The sequence below is a fragment of the Balaenoptera acutorostrata genome, chromosome 4, assembly GCF_949987535.1.
Source record: "Balaenoptera acutorostrata chromosome 4, mBalAcu1.1, whole genome shotgun sequence".
NCBI classification, from domain to species: Eukaryota; Metazoa; Chordata; class Mammalia; order Artiodactyla; family Balaenopteridae; genus Balaenoptera; species Balaenoptera acutorostrata.
In genome coordinates this window covers 92,065,166-92,089,200 of record NC_080067.1, presented here as the reverse complement: position 1 = coordinate 92,089,200, position 24,035 = coordinate 92,065,166, and the positions used below count along the sequence as shown (strand labels likewise).

The 24,035-nt window shown below is 42.6% G+C and overlaps 1 protein-coding gene across 1 annotated transcript in view; it reads right to left on the bottom strand.

Annotated features, from left to right (window-relative positions):
* The window catches only part of CCDC80 (coiled-coil domain containing 80), a 39,706-nt gene extending 15,710 nt beyond the window's left edge, over positions 1–23,996 (bottom strand). The window contains exons 1-5 of the mRNA XM_007181929.2: positions 23,174–23,996; positions 20,862–22,762; positions 12,792–12,948; positions 2,748–2,884; positions 1,019–1,167 (exon numbers count right to left, since the gene is read on the bottom strand). Coding sequence (XP_007181991.2) covers positions 1,019–1,167; positions 2,748–2,884; positions 12,792–12,948; positions 20,862–22,751 — 2,333 coding nt within the window. The 5' untranslated portion in view covers positions 22,752–22,762; positions 23,174–23,996. The remainder of the gene's footprint in view (positions 1–1,018; positions 1,168–2,747; positions 2,885–12,791; positions 12,949–20,861; positions 22,763–23,173) is intronic.
* Between the last annotated feature and the right edge of the window lie 39 nt (positions 23,997–24,035).

Below are 24,035 nucleotides of genomic sequence, written 5' to 3'. Positions count from 1 at the left end.
AGTAGTTACAGTATTTAGATCATGGGATTGTTGTGAAGATTAAACTCAGGATGGAAGAAGAAGTGCTTGGCACAAAAGGTGATTACAGCAACCCTGGAGTGGAAGTAGGGCTACTTGCTGTCGTTATTCTCATGGGTGAGAGATTTTTGAGATAGGGTTAATTGGAAGCATAGGGGCAACATACCTAGAAAATTGTAAACTGAAAACTTGGATGAATGGCAAGTCCTATGCTCTTTACACATCATGTTGTTATCTCTTAAAAGACCCAAGCTTCCTGAATCTAGAGGAATTCAGATTATCCATTTCCTAATCACAGAATTCTTGATGCTTAGGTGAAATTTCTGCATCCTTGCACCTCTTAAGGTCCCAAGGATTTGTAGAATTTTCATCCAACATGAGGGAAGGGATGGAGAAGGGAAGAAGTAGAGTGATTTTTTTTACACTCTTTTTTGTGTATGTACTAGAGTTTCCCTATAATGGTTTTCAATAAACCATACTCCCCAAGGAATCAGGGAGCTGGGTCAAGAGGCTTTCTCCTTTTGAGGTCTTAGTGGAGCTTTTGTTCTCTGCAGGGTTGGAAGGAAGCAGAAAATCAAGCAGTGTTCCAAATCCTGTTTGGAACTAGAAAGGGCCCAATAAATATGTAAAATAAAAGTACAGTACACAAAGCCCTCCAAATTGACTGACTGAATAAACTAACACTCACAGAAGTTCAGAATTCTGTATCTGTGCCAAAAAAAAAAAAAAAAAAAAAGACAGAAAAAAAAAGAAAAGACCTATCCAAAGCCACCAAATTAACACTCAAGCTTGGAGCTGACCCCAGCCAGCCTTGCAACCAGAGCAACTTCCAAAAGGACAAGACTAAGCCTGGTGGCTAGAGTGCCGTGAAGAGGACAGACATCTCACAGGGAAGGTCACTCTGCACACACATGTCTGCTCTGTGTTTCTCTGGGGTTTTCATTAGCTCACTCAGAACACTCTGCCGTCTGCCTCCTCGGGGTCTCCAAAGGTGATGTACCTGGATAGGAAGTTCTCCAGTGACTGTTTCTTGTCTTCCTTGCAAACAATGCCCTCCTTCTTCTGCTTTTCCATGTCTTTGATTCGGGACTGGAAGGTATCAATCACATCGAACACAGACTTCATTGCTATAGGCACCTCATAATATTGCTGTTGAAGGAAAAATAAAAAGCATATAATGTATAAAGGTGTTTCTTCCCTACGTCCAGAGGACAGAGAGCTTGAGAGAATTCAGGGTGGCTCCAGGGAAATCAGAGCCTGGAGGGCTCTTTGATTTATAAATTCTCTCCTGCAGTAGTACCTCTGCTGATTTTTTGAGGTTTTGAATCCACAAAACAAAAGCCTTTACCTTCCATGAAGGTCTTAACATCACTCTTTTTATTGGGAAGGGTCCATGCCTTCCTCATCACACATATTCTAGGCTCACTTCCCTACCTCTGGGACTAAGCTGGTTCCTCTTCACTATACAACTGGAGAGAAGGTCAGAAACACTGTACTAAACACAAGAAAACAAACGGAATAACATGTTAGAGTATCTGACCTGAGCAATAAGGGTAATTTTCCACCAGAAGGAGGCCTGCTCTGTGGTCATCAGAAATTTACATAAACTCTTTGTGATTCCCAGAGACTATTTTATTGAGCGAGCATTACTTAAAATTAGGTCATGTTTGCTCAGAAAAAAAGTTGGAATCTAACTTTTTTGGGGATAATGAAATTCAGTTTCCTGCATCAAAGCTGTCTGGACTTAGAACAGCAACCTGAGGTGGATTTGAGGGCTGGCTGATCAGCATAAGTGCCCTCAATGGGAATTTAGTAAATCATGGAATGTGAAAGCTGGCCAAGACCTTGGGGATCATCTAGTCCAACCTCTCACATTAGAGGTGGCACAACACAAATGCAGAATGAATTATTGAAGGGATCTCTCTCCAGATCCAGAAAAATACTGTAGGTTGAATCAGCTATTCTAATAGCCCAGGCAGCTTTTTTTTTTAAAGGATTTTCATGCAAGCATGGGCTCTGGAGTCAACCTGCGTGGGTATGAAGTCCAACACTAACTGGGTGAACTCGGGCAAGTTACTGAACTACTCTGGGTCTCTATTTGTCCTCTGTGAAACAATGATAATACTTGCTATTTATCTTAGAGGTTTGAGACAAGGATTGTAAACATCTGAGGTGAGTGCTTGACATAATGAAAGCACTCAATAAAGTTAGTTATTGTTAATATTATTATGACTACATGGCACAGTTTTTCAGGGTTCAGAATCTTTGTCCTTATCATAGGAAGAAAGTAGGTGTAAAACCCTACTGTCTTGCCCATGTTGGATCAGGAGGTAAACTTCCAGGTCCTTTCAAAGTAGGTCTATGTTAAATCTGGGTTTTCTGAAAACAGAAGCTAAATACTCTTTACTTTTTATCACCAGGGCCTGGCTGGTGATAAACATTATAGCTATTCAACAATTGTCTGGTGAATGCATGACTTTGATGTTACAGAAGAATTTAGTCTGAGTCAAGTAGCTGGGCCATAGGTGGTCATCCAATCCAATATTTTCCATAGACCACATTTCTAGACACAAATTCTACAGGACAATGGGAACTATTTGGACCATTTCAAAACCTTCCCATTTATGAAATAACTTGTGCTTAGTCATATGTCTAATAGACTCATTGACAAAAAATTGAGTTGCTATCTTAAGGAATGTCACTGCATCATCCAAAACAGGAACCCGTACCTTGACTCTCATGTCCACATCAGTGAGCACCATGAAGAAGTCATTGTAGGTCATTCCATACTCCTTCCTCAGCTCGCTGATAAGATGCTGGTCTAGCAAGTCCTCATCATCCACAACACGCATAGGTTTCTCATTATCTTAAGGCAAATGAAATGTGAATAAATATGGATGTGACAAAACAGAAATCAGTGGGAAACCAAAGGGTGGAGGCCCTGAGCCTTCATCCGAAGTTAATTAGAACAGTTTTCATTAGTTGCACACATTTGACTAACATTTTGTTTGAACAAGCGTTTCCAAAGTGAACAAATAAATATAGAAACAAGTGAATAAACTCATTTTGAAAATCACTCTTCCAAAGATGATCAAACCGCCATCTCTGCCCACCCTGGTCATAGTGAATCAGAAGGAGCAACGTGAGAGTGAAGCTGCTGAGTCATCCCTGGAAGAAGATTGCCAACTCACTCTGGGGATGAGTCATCACCCTAACTCACCAGGGAAACAGACCCAGATTCCTTGGTTAAGTTTTATTTCATTTTAAATTTTATTTTAGTTTTAGTTATTTGTTTAAGTCTAAAATCAGTGTCTGTTCCTCCCACTTAGAGAATCACTTTGGGACTCAGTGAACTATGTCATTGCAATAGAGAAAAATAAAAAGCCTATGTTCAAATCTGGTCATTTGGCTCCAAAAAAAGTCAAGCTATTCATAATGTAAATTTTGTAAGTGAATACAATTTTAAGTAAAATGTTTCTGAATTTATGGAAGTTTTTAATGTTAGGTATTTTTTCAAATATCAAGCCCTGAAAACAAATTATTATAATTCAGAATGGTTCCTAAAGGTGCTACTGGGTTAATGGGAAGTATGAACATGGCAAATTACTGTGTCTGGAAAGCATTTTGGAAAGGATAGGACAGCTTTATTTACTTCTTCTCTCCCATACAGGTCACAGTGTTTCCCTCAACCCTATTAAAATTTTTATCTGCAAAATAATCCCCTGTATTTTAAAAAAATGTGCAAAAGTTAAAGTTAGCAAATATGTGATAACAGATCTATTACAGAAGGGAATCTATCAGTTATTATCAATACTGCTACCCAATGAATAGTACTACAGTAGAAAAAAACACAATTTTGCAGATACAGAGGTTATACAGCTGAGTACCACAGACTATTACTCTTTTATTGATATAAAGGGGACAATTACAATTTAAATATTATTTTGGTTTATTTGATTAGGATTGTTGAAAGTATATAAACAAAAAGCTTCATTTTCCCAAGCAGATCATAATGAGAGGGGAGAGAATGCTATCATTAATAAAATATAAATTAATTTAAAAGAATTGTTAGGTTCATGGTGTTGGTTTTTGTTTAGTATAGCTCACTGAATAAAAACAGCAACTTGCAGAATAAAATGCATAGTATGATGTTATTCTTAAAAGGAAATAAAGCAAAAGAAAACAATACATCCATATGGGAATATGCATAGTAAAAAGTCCAGAAGGACATACAGCTGATAAAAATGGTTGCCTCTGGGGAGTGGGAAAAGGTGAGGTAGAAAATTTCACTGTTTACTCCATGTTAAGTCTATATTATTTAAATTTTAACAAGGAGCATATTTTACTTTGTGATTAATAACAACAACAATAATAATAATGATGAAGGAAATCATTAAAAAACTGATTTGTAAATGTCCTCAACAACTAATGTTCTGATTCTAAGACTTTACAAACCAGATTTTATCTTGAACCTAGGAATTGCTATTTTTAATCCATACATACATTCATTTTTGCTTTTGTTCATTGAACAAAATATTTGCTGCCAGTGTCCTAAGCTGATTCTGTGCTGGATGCTGAATTCAGAGATAAGTAACTTGGACAGAGTTCAAGTTCCTAAGTAGAATCAAAATTAGAACATTTACATCTACCTAACAGATAAAGTCACAAAAACCATTGAATGGCTGAGATGAAAGGAAATTGGAGACTGTAGTGGATTTCAAAAATGGTCCCAATTCTCCACCCTTCCCTATACTTACACTTTGCCCAGTAGCTGTAGCTCCCTGTTATGGTGGATGGGTTGAACTGTCCTACCTCTTGATTCTGAGCTCATCTATATAACTTGCTTCGGTCAGGGTTAGCCAGTGTTCACATAAGTGACACAAATGGAGGCTAGAAATGGGCCTGCACATTTGGGATTCCTGCTGCTTCTGCCATTACCATGAGACTACGTCCATACTAGCCTTGTAGAGGATAAGTCAAGCCAAGTTACTCTGGTCTCACCCCAGTCAGGGCTATCCCAGATCAACTGACAGCCAGTTGACCCCTAACATGTGTGCAAGCCCAGCCAAGATCAGCAGAACCACCTAACCAATAGGCAGCTGACTGCAAACACATGGGCAAGCCTAGCCAAGCCAAGCCTAAATCAGCTGAACCTTTCAGGCTTGTGACTCAATGAATGTTTAATGTCGTATGCCACTGAGGTGTGTGGGTCTTTATTACATAGCCTTATTGTGGCAATAGATAACTGCTACAGACATTATCTGGCCCAACACAGTCACATTACTGAAGATGAAACCAAGGACTGCAGTGGACACTCTGCAGTGCTGGCCAGATCCTACCTTCAGGACTAAAGCTGCTGTGAATGTTAGCAGCTGAATCCCTCTCTGAAAACTGCTCTCCTTAGAAAAGTGCTGCCTTTCCCCAAATCACACCCTTACAAAGAGACAGCCCACATTCAGTGGTTGCTTGCTGTGGGGGAGGGAGAAGATATAACAGCTGCCCCCTTGCCTCAAAGTGAACAACGCTGAAGGGCCAATTGCATTCAAATTCTCTCTCTGTCACTTTGTATCCCTCACCCCTCATAGGCATTATTCCTGAGAATACTCCACATTAACCTCTTGCATGCAAATCTCAGAGTCTGTTTCCCAGAGAACCAACCTATCACAGACACCATGAAGGGAGCAATCTGCTCAAGTTCACATTGTTAGTTAATAACAGACTGCAGGTTAGGACTCAGGTAACATGACCTCACTCCCATCCAGTGCTCTCTCTACTTTCACAAAATGCATCCACTCAAGGATAGAGATGACCCAAGACCAAGATTTAAACCAAATTTTATTCTACTAAGATATGGAGGAAAAAAAAAAAAACCAACTTCATGGTCTGGATTCTCCCTTCAACTAGAATATTTTCTGAAATGATTTGATCAAACTAAAAAAGATAAATAAAACGTTTTGCACTCCCAGCCTACAGAAAGGTCTACATCCCTAAGCAGTGTTTGTGCTGAGAGAATCAGCCAAAGAAAAACAATGAAAGGCCTGACGAACACTGGATCCAACTAGGATGGGGACAACTCTAGAGCAAGACAGTCTACCTCTGGCTGAATTCTGAGGAGGATAAGCATGAGGCCAGTTCCCGTCTCCAGCTGCCTAGTCCTGACACAGGTCTCTGTTACGCTCTGCATTCTGTCTAAATCAGGGCTGGGTGAACAAGAGGTTCTCTTCAGTCTGGAAAAGCAACATAGATTTGGCAGCTTCTTATTAAATTTATCCAAGTTCTGCCAGAGATCTCTAGTCCTCCTCAAGGGTGGCAGGGCTTAAAGCAAACATTCTTTAGAACACATCCTATAAATTGCCCATATGGTCCTGATCCACCTAAAATGATGCACAGATCCAAGCCCATTTGGTAGGATTTGGTCATTCCACACAACCTGCCCCTGGACCTAAGATTTTTGAGGAGGGACAGGAGAGAGGATGAACTCTGCTGTGTGCTGATGAGGACTGGCCCTAGAAGAGAAGCACCTGCCTAGTTTCCCACCCTTTAAGAACTCCAACTCCAAAAGTCAGTGGTCTTCATGTAGTAGTAAGTTTCTTCATGTATTTGTTCTTCCATGTCTGACTATAGACATCAATGACACTGCAGAAAAATTCAGCTCCAATTACAACTTATTAAACACCAACTGTGTGCCAGGCATTGTGTCTGAAGCCTCCCTCCGTGACTGCTGCGTCTCTGTGACATCCATGGTTTCTCCTCTTCCTCCTTCTCATCCCTAAGGAAGGCCCTTAGGCCCTGAAGGCCATTCCTCCAATGTCCTGGGACCACTTCAGCTCTCCCATTGCTTCAGAAGTTCCCAATTTCCTCTTGCAGTTTTTCAAAGTATGAGTCACTGTCTGCCTTCATCATGAACCTGGAGTGCATGTTAAAATTACAGTCCTTGAATCCAGATCTATCTGGTTCATGCTCCCCGGGGGCACTATTCCTCTGCCTTAATCAATTGTCTCAATTGTCTAGAAAGACCAATTTGCCAATTTGTCTTGTCTATGAAGAATGTGTCCTGCCAGGTGCTTTTCTGTCCTACAGACTGACTACTAAACCTTAAAAGTTATTTAAAATTTATTTGAAAAATATATTTAGAAATTTTTAGTGACTTCACATGGTTTACCAAATAAAGTTTGAATTCTTTGTCCTGGTATTTGAAATCCTCTAAAATCGGGTGCCAATCTAAATTTCTAGCCCTCTCTTCCCTTCTATCCTACACCCAACCTTCTGCTCTAGACCAAACTTAGCTGCACATCAGAATCACTTGAGCAACATTTTAAAAACAGATTTCTGGACCCCATCCCCAAACTGGGTCAGCATCTTGGAGTGGGGAGAGGACCAGGGAGTCTGAATTTTCATTCTGTTTTATAAAGAATGCCTATAAATTGAGATTAAAAAGACCAACAACACAATAGAAAAATAAGCAAAGGACACTAAAAACAAAGCATAAATGTTCCTGAAACATATGAAAATATCTTCGATCATACTCATAAAAAGAGAAATGCAACCTAACACTATATCACACTAAGATACCATTTTTCACACACCGTATTCCCTAAAAACATTCACAAGTTTGATCGCACAGTCTATTGAAGAGGTTTGGGGAGATAGACATTCTTACACATTTCTGGTGGGACTGCAATATGATACAACTTGTATGGAAAAAATTTGGTGATATCTACCAAAACTAGATACACTTTCTGTTTGGCCCAACAATCTTACTTCTCAGAATCTATTGTAAAGATATACCCACATACATAGAGTGACATGGGTACAGGTTAATTCTGAAATTGTTTATAAAAACAATATACTGAAAGCAATCCAAATGTCCATCAAGGGGAATGGTTAAAGAAACTGTGGTAGAATCTCACAATGGCTTAATAATAAAGAATGAGGAAGATCTCTATATACTCATAAGAAAAGATCTCCAGGAAATATGTTTAAATGAAAGAAGCAAAATGCAAAGTAGTCCATATAGTATACTATAGTTTGTGTAAAAAAGAAGGGGAAAACAAAAAGAAACTACTGTGTAGCACAGGGAACTATATTCAATATCTTGTAATAACATATAATGGAAAAGAATCTGAAAAAGAATATATATATATATATATATTCACTTTGTTGTATACCTGGAACTAACACAACTTTGTAAATCAGCTATACTTCAATTTTTAAAAAAAAAGGGTGTTTCCTAGCCAAGGTAATAAAACAGTTTCCTGTTAGAAAAAAAAAAAAAAAGAGAGAGAGAGAAGAGGAATATAGGTATTTATATTTATTTGTGTTTGCACAAACAAGCATTAAATAAATAAACAAGGAATCATAAATATTCCTATGGGGGCAGAGAGTAATAAGGTAAAGTGTCAGGAACGGGTGTAAGACTTGTCTGTGTATGCCTTTTTATGTAGCTTTGACTTTGGAATCCAAAAAATGTATCATTTGTTTAAAAAAAAGGAATAAAAACAAAAAGTACCTATGACAGAGTCATCATCTATCAAAAAAATCTACTCAGTTTCAAGGCCCCTCCTTTAAATCCACCCCCTTTTCAAAATTCTGTGATATATACAGTATTGTGATGGCTGCAATTGGAAGAGCTTATTCCTCCACCACATTCTTCAAGCACTTGTTTTATACACTTGACTTATCAAGGTGTTTTTCACCCCTTGCTTGCAGGGGTTGATCTTGACACTGATACACTTGATGTTGAATGGGATGACTGGACAAGTTAGGGGGCAGCCTCTCCAGCCTCTAGGGCACGGAGTGATTGATAATCAAAGACTGAATAAACAGAGAGGGAGACCACAGGCAGTGTCTGGAAATCTGATCACTCACCCAGCCTTGTCTCCCGGCACAGGGTGGCAGGGTCTAGAGAAGGCAGCTGCCGGGCATAGTCACCACTGAAGAAAGGAGGAATTGGGGCAAAGGGTCAATTTTTCAGGTGCTCCTGTGGGAAAGCAGCATTTCTGCATTGTTATGGATCCTGATGGTTGTGAGGCTGTCCATAAAGAGCAATTCTCTTCAACAGGATCAAAGATAGAGTATTTTAGGCTGAAATGTATTCTATCAGTCTCACTTAGGAAAGCTGTGTTAGAGATTCACCTAGGAATTCTCGACTCACATGAATAAGGAATCAACACTGTCTCTCCTTGTTGCCACATTACACTTCCATCAACTCTTCCACCTCCCTTTTTTTCTTCTTTCAAAAGAAACTATCAAAAAACTGCCTTTGCCCCATAAAAATGCCCTGTGTTCTAACTCTTAAAATTTGGTGATCAATACCAGTGTCAAAATATTTTTCATCTCTACATTTTGCTAAGCACATAAATATATATATATACATGCCTGCTGTGTTTTCCTCCCACTTCTCTTTTCATTCTGCAATAAAATGCCTTTAGCCAGCAACTCCTTCCCACCTGACAAACTTTGTCTATAATTCATTCTTTTAACATAGACACCAATATTCCTATCTTAGATTGATATTTTAAATATCTCTAACAATTAAGAATGCCTTTATGTGTTAGTTCATTCTATTTTTCGTCTTTTGTTTGGGGTTTTTTTTTTAAATTTTTATTTTCTTTTTGTATTAGGTCATTCTAAACCCTCACGTATAATATACTCTGGGCTGGCAAAACCAGTTGGGCTTATTCTGCATTGGAATTTGCTCGAGAACAAATAATGACTGAAACCTTAAAGTAAGTTTCCTGGTGTTTGTAGGTCCATCATCTATAACTCAAATACATTTAGCAAGACAGGCTAGCTGATGAGTACAGCCCACACTGTAGTTGGATGTGGGCCTCTGCTTTTAAGGACCAGTAAAAGACTGGAAGAGTAGAGAGTGCTTGATTTATTTTGAGGAAAGTAAGGCCATCTGATAGATTTCCAGTTGAAAATCGGTCAAGGCTGGAGATTGGTTCACTGAGACCATGGCGTATGCCAACTCCTGTTTTCCCATGGCTGACTCCCAGTCTTGGCTGAAAGTACCACAGCCTTTCCCATAAGGGTAACCTGGGACATGACACAAGGAGAGAAAGGCCTTCCAGGAATTAGATGAGGAACAAAATAAAAGGCCCCCAAATCATGTCCAAGCTGCCATTCAGTAAGTGGCAAACACCCAAATCATAATACCTGGTTTCCAATAAGGCAGAAAAGAAAATCTCAGTCCTCTACAGTTCATATTCAACCCAGATGTCTAAAAGACAGCAGGATTAATGTTAAAATTTTGCCAAGGCAGCACCAGATGCTTGTAACAGTTAGGACTATGTAGAGGTTGAGGTGGAAGATATAATGATTTTTCCAAACTTCTCTGAAATAAGGAATGACAATTCTTTGTGTGAGTTGGTGGGTAACATATTTGACACTGGGAACACCTGGTGGAGGAAGGCTTTCATCACCAGCCAGCATGTTTCTGTACTGGATTGAATACCTACTTCCTCTCTAGACATCTGGATTATAACCAAGCTCACTGACTCATGCTACTATTTGAAAATCCAGGAAGCCAATGGTTGACTCCCAGTTAACCACTGAATATGTGGCTTTGTAGTATTAGTCTCTTGGGCTTCAGTTTTTCTTTTTTTAATACACCATTAAAAAAAAATTTTTTTAATATATATTTATTTATTTTGGCTGTGCCGGGCCTTAGTTGTGGCACACGGGATCTTTGTTGTGGCATGTGGGAGCATTAGTTGCGGCATACAGAATCTTTAGTTGCGGCATGCATGCGAGATCTAGTTCCCTGACCAGGGATCGAACCCAGGCCCCCTGCATTGGGAGCGAGGAGTCTTAGCCACAGGACCATTAGGGAAGTCCCTCTTGGGCTTCAGTTTTGTCACCAAGAGTAGTAATGCAGCCTGACCCTGAGAAGCAGTTGTGAGGGTTCCCTGTCAACCCTGTGTAATTAGCAGAAAGCAATTTACAAGTATTTTTCAATTATACGTACTCTAGTCCCTGTGACAGCTCATTGATCTCCAGATGCCTGCCAGATCAAACGGTGGTGATGACCACAATAGTAGTACTTATTATGTGACAGGTAATTACATATAATTTCTTATTAAATCCTCACCATCACCTGTGAAATGTATATAACTATGTTCTAAGCTGAGACTTAAGAAGTAACTTGCCCAAAGTCACACAACAAATACATTGTGACCGTGGATTTGAACCTCTGTATTTAACTCTAGAACTTCTTTTGTGTCTTTTGTTTGTATGATTATTGCTATTGTTGGTAAGGACACACTCTCTCTCTCTCACTCTTTTTGTTCTCCCTCCCAGACATACATACAGCACAGAGATAAATGTCCACAAACCTATCACTGACCCACAATGATTTATGAGAGGACATTGGAAAGGATGCTATTTATTTTCCTTTAGAACTATCTCAGGGAAAAGTGAGCTAATAAAAATAGAGAATGCATAACTGAAACTTCAAACCCAAATAAATTTGGGAGACCTGCTGGCCAACACTGTACCTATACTAAACAATACTGTATTGTGCACTTAAAAATTAGTTAAGAGGATAGATCTCATGCTGAGTGTTTTTACCACAATAAAAAATATGATTTAGAAAGCTAGACTATATTAAAATCAAGTTGACATTATCATGACATAATTACGACTAATATGTGTTCAATGATACCAAGATCACATGACAGAAAAATATGTGAGGTAACATGTTACATGTAATGAAGTTAAATGTTAACTAATGGAGGGACTTCCCTCGTGGTCCAGTGGTTAAGACTCCTCACTTCCACTGCAGGGGGCGCGGGTTTGATCCCCGGTCAGGGAACTAAGATCCCACATGCCGCGGTGAGGCCAGAAAAAAAAAAAGTTAACTAATGGAAAAAGTATGTTTTATATGCTTTCAGATGAAATATATTTTATGAAAAATATGCAGGATACGCAAATGGTACAAGAAGAAGGATTTTCATTATAGTTGAAACAACAATAAACAAAAGTAGAGAAATCATGTAAGAAAAAACATTTTTTAAAAAAAAATAAAGCTCTAGAGATGTAACAGTTATAAAAGAAACTGGGTGGGTTAGAGGTGGGGCTTCTGACCATGAGGCATAACTACTCACAGTAAGTCTTGCCATGTTCCCATGAGAACGCAGTGAGTTAGAACTCAGCTGCCCAACGCTGAGCTGTACGCCTCACACGCATCATTAATATGAAAAATTGTGAAGACTCCACATTCAGCCAAATCCCTCTGCTTTCCAAAAGGACGTGGGCGCCATTCAGTCTGTATTTCCAGTGATTTTTCATTTAGCTTCACAGCTTCTCTCAGCCCCGGCTCATTCCCCCCAAGCCTGGCCAGAGTCAAGGACCCCCAGGGGTCTGCAGGAGCCCCATCTGTGAGGGAGTCGCCTGCAGCATAAAGGCTGCAGGAATATCAGATGGCGCTGCTCACAGGCAAGAAGACTCAGGATCCAGAAGAAAGGGTCAGGATACTTCTCTGGCTGCCCCCGACACACTGTATTACTTCTCCCATTTTCCTCCATCTTACTGACTTTCGAACCATAGAGTGCTTGCATATTTTTCATTTTAAAGTGCCCAAAACTTAAACCAGAACCATTCAGAATGGCTACATATCAGTAATTAGGCAGACTGACCTTTGTTACCACAAGAAAAGAGCCCTCTTGAAACCTGAATTTTCCTTTTGATTCCCCACCGACCTCTCCCATAAGGTGTGCCCCACCTTAGCTGAGAGAAGAGCAAGAATATAATAAAGTGTTTCAGAGAACCTAGCTGGAAGTGGTCGATTTTCATGGTGCTGTTGTTGACAGGGCCAAAGATGGTGATCACGGACACTTTCCTGGTGGCCATCTTGCAGAAACTTTCCAGATACTCATCTCGCTGCTGCACATACATATTGTTCTCGGCCTTGGGAGCGGTGATCAGCTGGAGGAGGGTGAAAGCAAGAAAATATTAACTCACGGTGATAGTTTCACACAGAGGCAAAAGCCAAAGGGATGATTTGAAATAGAGGGTTGGTAGTGACTGACAGCTAAACTAAGAAACTAGATTGTTTTGTTGAATAGATAGTATAATTAAGGCCAAAAGAGACCATTTGGAAAGGCCTTTTTTTAATGACTCCAGACAGCTTAGAGTTTTCTATTCATTTCCACTATTGTTTGCCTTCATTATCAGTCTCCATGTGTCTTGGTTTTCTCATTTGTGAACTCTGCACAGGAATGCTTCTTTCGCAAGGCTGATGTAAGCATTACATGATACTTGGCATGCAACAACTGTTCAATAAATGCTATCTCTCTTGTTTTATTTTTTACTTATTTATTTTTTAAATGACTGTATTCTCTCTCTCTCTCTTTTTTTTTTTTTTTTTTTGCTGCACCACGCACGGCATATGGGATCTTAGTTCGCCAACCAGGGATTAAACCTGTGTCCACTGCAGTGGAAGCACAGAGTCCTAACCACTGGACCACCAGGGAATTCCCATTTCTTCCTTTATTTTGATCTTCATTATCTTAATTGGCCGCTCAGACATTCATGAATTCAGTGGTTACCACTATTATTTCATGTCTCACAGGGTTGAGTTTCATAGACAGGCCTTGGGCACTATGGAACATTCGACGGCTTAGAATTTTTATCAGGAAAGCTTGCAGAGAATTTTTAGGACAGCCTTTTGGCCCAGTATTGTCACAGAATATAGTCATTGTCACACTGGGTCTGCATAGAGCTCGTGGTGGATGTCTGATGTTGGAGTCCTCGAACAGGATGGGTTTTACTCTTTCAGTTCAGCCTTCTCTCCAATTCAAAACTGGTATTTTTCACCTAGCCCCTGTGTCTCTCACACTCACTTTGAACCTCTGACTTTTTCTGGGGAAAGAGAAGATAGAGCAATAGAAAGAGATGCTTTAGTCACCAGCTATCTGGGAAAACATATATTTCATTATTTTGGTTAAAATGAGGATACTCTTATTTTTTAGGGCTCCTCTAGAACCCTCTCCCTAAGAATGCCTCAGTGTTGTAATCGAGCCCGAAATAAAAGCCTTTTGACTCTGGTGATGATTTTTGCTGCCTTTTCCCAAGCTTTCTCCAATTTTACCAGGTTCTTCCTGAGCAGAAACCAGAACTGTGTACCACAATCCATGAGTGTGTGGGCATGTGCTGTTCACCCTGGAAGTGGAAGGACGTGAAGTTTTATGCCGATGATGACCAGGTCTTTGTTGACCTCTCTAACCCCAGCAGCTCACTAGGCTGATGTCTGCAGTAAACACTGTCTACTCACCCATTAGCTCAGAGGCCAGGACTGAACTGGCAGCAAAAGCGTGGAGTCCTAACCACTGGACCACCATCTATACGGTTTCTTTCTTTCTTTCTTTTTTTTTTTTTTTTGTCTGTGTTGGGTCTTTATTGTGGTGCGTGGGCTTCTCATTGTGGTGGCTTCTCCTGTTGTGGAGCATGGGCTCTAGGACCGTGGCCTCAGCAGTTGTGGCACACAAGCTCAGCAGCCATGGCTCACGGGCTCCAGAGCGCAGGCTCAGTAGTTGTGGTGCACGGGCTTAGTTGCTCAGCGGCACGTGGGATCCTCCCAGACCAGGGCTTGAACCCATGTCCCCTGCATTGGCAGGCGGATTCTTAAACACCGCGCCACCAGGGAAGTCCCTATACGGTTTCTTTCATTTGACCAATTCAAATTTGTCAACCACTTTTCTACTTACCCATCTAACCTTATAAAATATTTCTGAAGTCTGTGGCTATTAGCTCGGCATATTGCAGAGGGAAAGTCACCATGTTGTTAACCTCTTTATCGAATACTTTATCAAAATGGTAATAAATCTGGTCCCAGCTCATCCTGCTGTTTATTTTGCTCTGTCAGAGACGTGTTTATTGCTGCCTGCAGGCTTTCCCTTCTAAGAATTCTCTGTGCTTGAGAAAACACTATCCCTCATGGAAATCAAAATGAGTTCAATAGCTTTTGAGTGGAACATTAACAAAGTTTTTCCGGAATGAAGTTTTGTTTCGTTTTTCTCAGATTGTTATTTATCTTAAATAGACATGATTTCATTATTTTTGATTTTGTGTTTATATACCTCTTCAGATGGACAGGGCGAGTAGGAAATGCTTGTTTTACAAAAATAATTTCCCAAGAGGAAAATAATAAAATTTCCCTTATTTATTCATTGATTCCTACTTAGCCTTAAAAAAGATTTAAGGTGGCTATAAAAAGATATAGTGATGGTATTTTCACTTTGTTAGTTTTTTAATTAGCTACATGACATTTGAAAATAATTCTTTAGGTTTTCATGGTAGCCCATATCCAGGAGTTTTGTTTTTAGTTGGTGTGTTTTAGGTTTTTCTTTCTGGCTTTTTTTTGTTCACAGATACACTATTTTAAAATAAATAAAATGAATGTTTAAGTGAGAACACAAAAGAGTAAAAAAACAAAGGTAAGATTTACTGGTAATGATTCTGCACTCCCTGTTCTAAAAGAAGGATAGGCCCATATTTAGAATATATGCCAGATGACTGATAATTACCTGCCTCTGTAACTTCAAATCCATACATAGACTCCATTCCATTCATGGACCCTTACAGTACATGGACAGACCATGATATGACAGGATTTTAAGAGTCCTCAAAGCCCCCTTTGGTCTTTTTCTCCCCCTTGTGCATAATTGAGAATTTCAGAGAATATGTAATCAAATAGAACCTCATTCTCCCCTGCCTGGCAGCTTCTCCCATGTATCTCTGAATACAGTAGCCTTAGGCCCTGGATACCCAGTGGGAACTGTACTTAAATAAATAAAGGGCTCTGATGTTTAATTTCACCTCAGGTCCTTTGCCCAAGGAAGCCTTAACCCACCCGTGAGGTGACATTCATTTAGCATGACTCATTTCCTAGCTTCCAGCCCTCCACAACCTGGCCTCGGGCTTTCTCTAGCTAACTTTCCTCCTATTCCTCCCTTACGTGACCTCTTCACGCTGTAGCCAGACCGGCCTAAATTGTGAAATGAGAGGAATCTGTGCAGAGTGGCACAGAGGAAGGGTGATTGTAGTCAAAATTGGAAGGCCTGAATTTTAGCCCTAGTTCAACCCCTGGCTACTCTGTAACCTCAACAAGGCCACTTAACATTCTGAACCTTAGTTTTCTCACCTTTACTATGGAACAACTTCCCTACGAACTCATAAAGTAGTGAGAATCAAGCATATATATTAGTATATATATTATATTAGTATATATATTATATATAATATATACACAGGCTGCGTGCACCAGAGCATCATAGATGTATGTTGCCTCTGAATAACTCACTCACATTCCTTCCTCTGCCTTCACCCATGTCACCCTTCTCACCCAGAAAGTCCTCCCCACCCTTCCACCTTATCAGAATCTGAGTCATTCTTCAAATGCAGCATCCTCCTTAAAGTGTCTTCTAGCCCACAATGCTTTCTCCTTTTAATTACTGTTCTTATTGTCTGCACGGCTCATCTGAAATTTATGTCTTTCCTTTTACCACTTTGTTTTATGTTTATGTCATATCTCCCCAACCAGAGGATCCGTTCTTCAAGGCACTTGAAGCCACAGCCCCACCACTGCCCTGCAGACAGTAGAAGCACAATTCTGGCCCACGTTCCTCAGGCTACACAGATCATTCCAGCCAGAGGAGTGGTTCCCTGGTTATGAAAGTCTAGATGCAGCCCATGAACCGTTGGTAAAGACACTCTCCCTTACGTTCAATCTGCTCCTCGAGTTTGCAGCACAGAAAGTAAAAGAGGCTGATCATCTAAACGTATTTCAGCAACTCTTTCCCTGTGTGTTGACATCTACGTCCCATTCATTTTCTAGCGTGGCAGTACTTCGAACAGTGTTTAAGATGGTATCCAGTCCCCGCTTCCTAAAAAGATCATTCTAGCACTTCTCAGTAAACATTATTGTCTAGCACTTGGCCTCTTTCCAGTTTGGTGGTGATAAATCAGGGCATGTAAAGTGAATTTAGAATTGTGTTGTTCTTTTTTATGTTTCTGTTCCAACTGGTGTGTTGGCACAAGCAGCCTCAGAGTATAATGAAGTCAGGTTGCATAAGTAAAGGGCACAAACAGGAATGTGAAGATGTCAGGGGGAAGATATTTTAAGTCTCAACTTATTCCAAATACTGTGTTAAGCTCAAAATACTAGGACAGGATTCTGAGAAATAGCATCCCAGCTGGTAGTCTGCCTTAGCAAACCGGAGCTTTATATCCTTTTCTAAAATTAAACCAAGTAAGTAGATTGTTGTTCCAATATCCAAATTTCTGAGGTAAGGTTAAAAGTATTAACGTACTTGAATTACGGGAGATTCAGTCTCCAAAGAATGCTTAAACTTGAACTTGAATCTATGTACTGTGGCGTGATGAGCCCTCTTGCTCATTGACCAGTAGGTAGATCTCAGGGCACAACATGATGGCTTTTCAGCTACACTCCAGAGCCCAGTGTTTTAGTGATAAACAACGCATCTATATTCTCACTGTTGTCATCCCCAAACCAACACCAACCAGTCTGAGGGGTTAGGTTAACTGGAATTCAATCTATTGTTCTCCGCTGACTGTGTGGAAAGCCGGTGAGTTGAGGTGCAAAGAACTAGCTGGGTATTAAAGACAGAAACTCTACATTGGTGCTCAACACAAAATGTTGACAATTGGTGTACCTCACCCTGTATATGAGTAATTCAAGGTTGAAAATGAATTTTAAAACATCCGTATTACTAACGAACAGGTTCATTTCTCAGGTTCCCCTTCTCTTTATGGCATATGCCCATGATAAGCTCACACCCATGGGAAGGCAGAACGGGGAAGTGGTTTGACCCTCAGTTTTAAAAATCAAACAGACCCCAGTTCTAATTCTGCCTTCGTCACGTATTAGCTATACGCCTCGGGAAACTTCTCAACTTGTCTAAGTTTCTGTTGCCTCCTCTGTAAATGGAGTTGATTAGTCCTTCCTCATGGGACTGTTGTGAAAATTAATCCACAGTCTCAGCAAAGCACCTTGCAGGATGTGTCCCTTTCAGTTGACAGGCTGAGAGGCAGAGGGTTTGGAGGCTTGACCTCTGGCCTAAGAATAGGACACCTGGCTCTACCTGCAGCTCCTTTGGAAGACCATTAGGATGCTGTTCACCTGACCATAACCTATACCATCTCTGCCAGTGTCTCTCTAAGTAGTTAAGTAGCCGTTATGTGATGTTTTCACATCTAAAGAATGCTACAAATAAATGCAAAGCAGTAGGTTAACTGTAGTTGGGCACCAAGTTACTGAGAATCTGGAAAGGTGAGCTACAAGGCCAGCACAATTTCTTGGAATGCAAACCTCATTTCAGTTTGAGCACACTGGGTTAGGCTGAGGCCAGTTGGAGGGCTATGTTGTCAGCTGTACTTTAACAGCTTGGAGGCTGCTGAGCCTTAATGAATATTAATTGAATCACTGAAACTTCCTGAATAACGTCAGCCATGCTTGACGGGAAAAATGAATGGAAAAAAGATAAATGACACCAGCAAAACCTTTCACCCAGAGACCCTGGTCTCCTCTCTGTCTGGTGAAAAAGACACTTTTCTCTCCATCTTTTGACTTTACGTTGTGTTTATTTCATCAAGTCTTGTCTAATCCATTCTTATTTTAGACATCCTTACTCTTCAGGGAACACAGTTCCGACATGATCATCAGCTGAGCACACGTGGGACTGAAATGTGAGACTGAAATGCCTCCTGTTGGTATTTTCTTTCTAATAACAATCCCGGTTCTCTGTCCAACCCCAAAGAGCAACCCTGCCATGAGCAATCCCAGCTGGTTTCTGTTTTGCCTCACATGACATCAGCAGAACCTGTCGTTTGAGTTTCATTTGCTAGAAATTTATGATCAGGGATACTGTTAAAAGCAGAAAAGACCCAGCTGGGCTTTCAAATCCCTGACTAAGGGAGTGGAGAGAAAGCGAGAGAAATGAAAGGCATGACTAATATCAGGGATATAGTATGAAAACCCCTTTCTTCTGACTCACAAGCTAGGGGCAGTGGAAGTATTTGCCAGATGGGTGCACAATTACAATCCTGACATTTTACCCATGATTATTTCCCCCCTGGTTAAAACCTGACCATGAGGAACACTATGTCTGCCCTGCTGGCCAAATGGCCAGGGTTGGGTGATATGCTTTAGTAGGCTGGACAAAGTCCCAGGTACTCAGGAAGAGAGCAATAGAGCACACTACTAATGCTTTCCCATACCCCAAAGAGAACACTTTGCCCCCGGAGTTTCTGTACTAGGTAGAATTCTACTCTGAAATCAGTGATTCTTCTGGTTCTGACTGGAAACCTGTGTACTCTGGGAATAACCAAGCAGCTGTTAAACTACTCTAACAGTCAGCCTGTCCTCTGCTAACCTAAGTTTATACAGTTACTTTAAGGCTCTGGTGAAAAACGAGGTAACAACATACAAAAAATATATAAAAAGACACACACATCACACACACACACATCACACACACACACATGAACCTGTAGAATCAACCAAAACTTAGGCTTTGTTCTAATACATAGATACACACACTATGGATGAAATAGCTAAGAGAATCTGGGGATATGTCCCACCCATGATAAATATCACAAGGGACTCTGCTCTGAATAACATTTCAAATGCACATTTAACTTTTTGAAACCACTAAAGATACATGGACACCAGAGTCACTTTGCTCAGACCATTAATCCAAATTTAGTTGGAAAAACTAAAAGACCCTCTAAAAGATGCCATCTCTTTCGGTGGCAGGAATGCAGGGCATGGAGTCACCTTGTGTCTTCAGCAGGATAGATGCTGTCCTCAATGGCATGGGACAGCTCCCTTCCACCCAGCTAGCTGAGAGAATTATTCCTGACTCAGGTTACCCAACATCAACTTGCTGATCTTTTTCTCTGAATTAACTGCATTATGCCATTTTCCTCCTAGACAGCCTGGAGTAAAATGTAGCATTAAGAAGCTAGGGGCAAAATCTTGGAAGGGCACTAAAATAGGGGCAAGGAGACATTGAGAGAAGAGGAGCCGTTCTCTACACTGATGAGAATTGTCTGTACGTTTAAGATGGTGCTTATTCCTGTCCAAAGCCCTCTTGGGTCTGACTAGGTTCTGGTATCATTCTTTGGACGGTGGCAAAGCAGTGGGGGAGGCAGCCTTTAGGGGAGAAGATTTTAGCCAGCTGGTTTTAAAAGTATATTCGTGAGGGCAGACCAACAAGGACCCTTCCCCACTCCCGTCATACCCACTCCCCACCCAGGCTGCCCTACTTTCCCCTTTGAGTCTTCCAATTGCTGATATATACCTAATTAGGGGGGAAAGGAGGACACCTGCCATTTACCCATACACATGCTTCTAGTTTTTAAGCTCATGCAGAGAGAAACGCTTTTCCTAAATTGTGACCACAGCCAGTGCATTCCACTTTAGGTAGTCTTTTATTCTTCGCACTTGGCAAAAGGGAGCGGTACCCTCCTGTGTATCTTTCCACTGTCCTGTGGAAGAGAGCAGTAAAGTGGGGATGGGTCTGATGGGTTTGGAAGAAGCTGAGTACAGGTGCTTCCCTGGGCTCATGGCTAAGATCCCCCAGTCACTGATTCTGTACTTAGGGCTGTGGGTCTGTGTGGATAGAGGTTCATAGAATATCTTAACCAAAAGGAACCACTGGCCTGGCTGGCTTTCCTTGACAAACCTCATGATCTTCCTGACATAGCACCTGTTCAGCCACAGGCTACCATCCAACAATGTGATTTTAGAAAACTAACACACCAAGCCCTAACACTGCCTCGGCCCCCAGAACAATGCCAAGGAGAAGATTACTTACAAGGAGCCTTCGTTTGCCTTCCAAGGGCCCCAGCAGGTCGGTCACCGACTTCCTGGGACTCTGAGTGAAGTGTTTTGCGGGTTTCAGGTGCCCGTCCTGCTCCGTTCTCCCCGCCTTCTTCTTCTTGTTCTTCTCTTTCTCCTGCCTGCTCTTTTTCTCAGCCTTGTCCTTCTTCACTTGCTTTTCACTCTTGAGTAACTTGTCTGCTTTCTCACTCTTCACCCTCTTTTTCTTCTCCTTCTCGGGTTTCTCAAGCTTTTCGTGCTTTTTAGACTCCTTCGCTTTTTTGGGGGCAACATTCCCCACCTGCAGCTCCTCCTCCAGCTGAGAGGCGGTCGGCCGGCTGAGGTCATACTTACCCTCGTACTCATTGCTAAGGATTTTGTCCCGGGCTTTCTTTTGGGGAGGTTTCCCCTTCGCTGGCTTGTGAGGACCCGGCCCCACATTTGGGTCCCGGGGGCCGTGCTCCCACCTGTCCGTGCGGTTGTCTTGGAAACGGCCGGCGCCAGCCCTGGTGCGGGGCTCGGAGACGGTGGTGGGAGGGGCAGCCGTGAAGCGCTCGAAGCTGGTGGCCTTGCCGGGCCTCCGGGCGGTCTGCGGCCTCTCCCTGGGCGGCTCCTTCCTGGGTGGAGGGTAGATGTTCTTGGAGGCCACGGACCCCCTGGCAGTGGCCACCTCGGCTGTTGCGGAGGCCCTGTGAGGCTCCGAGGAAGGGTGCACCCGGGGGGTCCAGGGCCTCTGGGTGATCGGAAAGCCCATGGGGGTTGTAGGTCTTGCAGTTACCGTCACCACCCGAGAGGTGGCCCGAGTCACTGCTGTGACTGCAGCAGGAGGCAGGGTGGTGGCCCGTGGGGTTGTGGGCGGTGGAGGAGGGGCCCCCGCAGCCGTGGCCGGTTTTCTCATCACCTTCAGCCGACTCTCTCTGGTGGGCAGCACTTGTGCTCTCCTCTGCTCCCCTTTCCTCTTCTCACTGCTCAGGCCTGGCCTTCCTGCCTCTCCACCATCGTTCCCCTCCTCCACCACCTGGCCCTCTACCCCGGAGGCCTTACATTTTTGCACAAAACCCTTCTGCCTGATCTTCTCTATCCTGCGGATGGGGCCCTGGTCGATGATCTCATACATGGCCTCCAGCCTGACCGGATAAGGGTAGCGCTCCTCCACCTGCAGCGTCTTCTTCAACAGCACCATGCCAAACTTGCCCTTCTCCAGCTTCAAGAAGCTCATGAGCTTTGGGATGAGGCTGGGGTCCAGGCGCTGCTCCAGGACCCGGCCCTCAGCGGTGATCCTCCGCACCTTGCCTCCTTCCTCGCCTGCCTGGTGGAAAAGCACGATCTGCTGGATGTGCCTTTCCGCCAGCTCACAATACACGTCGTCCTTCAGCAAGCTCATCATGAGCCGGTAGTAGCCTTCCGAGGCGTGGGGGGCCGAGATGACCCACACCCTATTCTTCCCTGCAAAGCTGGCAAGGATGTTGGGAGAGCTGGAGCCAGACGGGAAGCGCAACATTCTTGACCGAGCTGAAGACCCCTCGTCTCGGACCATCTCACGGGGAGGGCTCCGGGCTGCCGGTCTCCGCTCAGTTCTCACTGGGGCGCCGTGGATACCCAGGGAGGCTGACGGTGCCGTGGCATGAGCCACTCTCAACACCGGTACGCTCCTCCTTCTTTGGAGAGGCTGGCGGTTTGCTTCTTCCGGAGTGGTTCTCTCAATTCCCTGAGACCTCCCCGTGTGCCTCAGTAACCGAGCTGGCCTTCTGTTGACGGGGGAAACCGGAGGCGCTTTCTGCCCTCCGTGGCTCCCTCTATTCATGGCATGCGCGTGGGGTTCTGATCCGCACACCAGCCACAGTGCCAGTAGCATGGTAAAACTGGGTCCCATTCTCCATGTCATTGTGCAATCCACTTTGGGGAGGCAGCAGGGTCAAAAGACGGAAAGTGGAGGGCAGAGTAAAAAAAGAAAGAAAGAAAATCATTTAATTGCAAACAGAGCTGGGCATTATCTCTTTCCCTATCTTGGCCAAGGGGAGGGGAAGGGGTGGTTAGAGAAGAAGAAGGAGGGAGGTCAGGGAACGGAAAGTCGGATGAGATCCTGTTGCATTTAAGTCCCTGTAATTTGTCAGTGCTTAGCAGAGACAGTTATATTAAGCAGGAAACCCATTCAGCATGCTTGCACTGTTTCAACTGACTGTCTGATGCTCCAGAGAAAATGCACACTGAGCATATTAATTATGACAACATTCCCATTTCATTTCTTCAAATAAGCGACAAAGAAACAAACAAACACAGCAAAGACAGGCAGGATTACACACTTACATGGTGGCTCATGGAGATGGAATGCAGAGGCTTTAAAAAGCAATCTGAAGTGTGCTCCCAGGACAGTTCCTAGATGAAATACTTTTCCTCCCAACTCTCTTTCTCCTTTGCGAGGCTGTCCGATACAAAGGGGTGTACTGCAGCTCCAGCTCCCAAAGCCACACGCAGACCACCGCCTGTCTGGACCTGAGGGCTGAGCTTTCTTCTTTTCTTTCTGGCTGTGCCTTTTTACCTTCTTGACAAGTAGAATGAGGTGAAAGGAGCTGTCCTTTTAAGTCTTTGCATCTCCATTTGTCTGCAGCTTCTTTCTGCTCAGGCTTGTGTGTCTGTGTGTGCCAATGCCCCCGGCCGACAGTACTGGACGCCCCTTAAAGTGGAGCCCCAGCTATTTCTGAATCTCGCTCTTTCTCTTTTTCGAGTTCCAGGATCCTTCTTATCACCCTTTCCCCCACAGTCTGGCTTAGTCCCTTTGTTTCCGAGCGTAAAAGCACTGGGATTAATATAGTTTCCAGGCTGAGGGAAAACACAGGAATGTGATGTTGAAAAAGGACTTTTTTCTTTTCCTTACGCTTCTCTCCTCCCTTTATTTCTTCCCACCTTTTTCTCTCCTCTTTTTCTTCTCCTTTTTCTTCTTCCTCTTGCCTGGATTCAGTCCCAGCAATGCCAGGACAACCTCAGTTTTGATCCAAACCAAACTCAAACAACAGCAGCCACTGGAAATCAAGGAAACTTCACTAAGAATTTAACAGATCAGCAAAACACCGCCTCCTTCCCATTTCAGCATGGTGAGCCTGAGCCTGGACTGGGGGACAGAGAGGGGCTGTACTTTGGGGTCGGGTGGCGGGGCGGTGGGGGGGGGAGT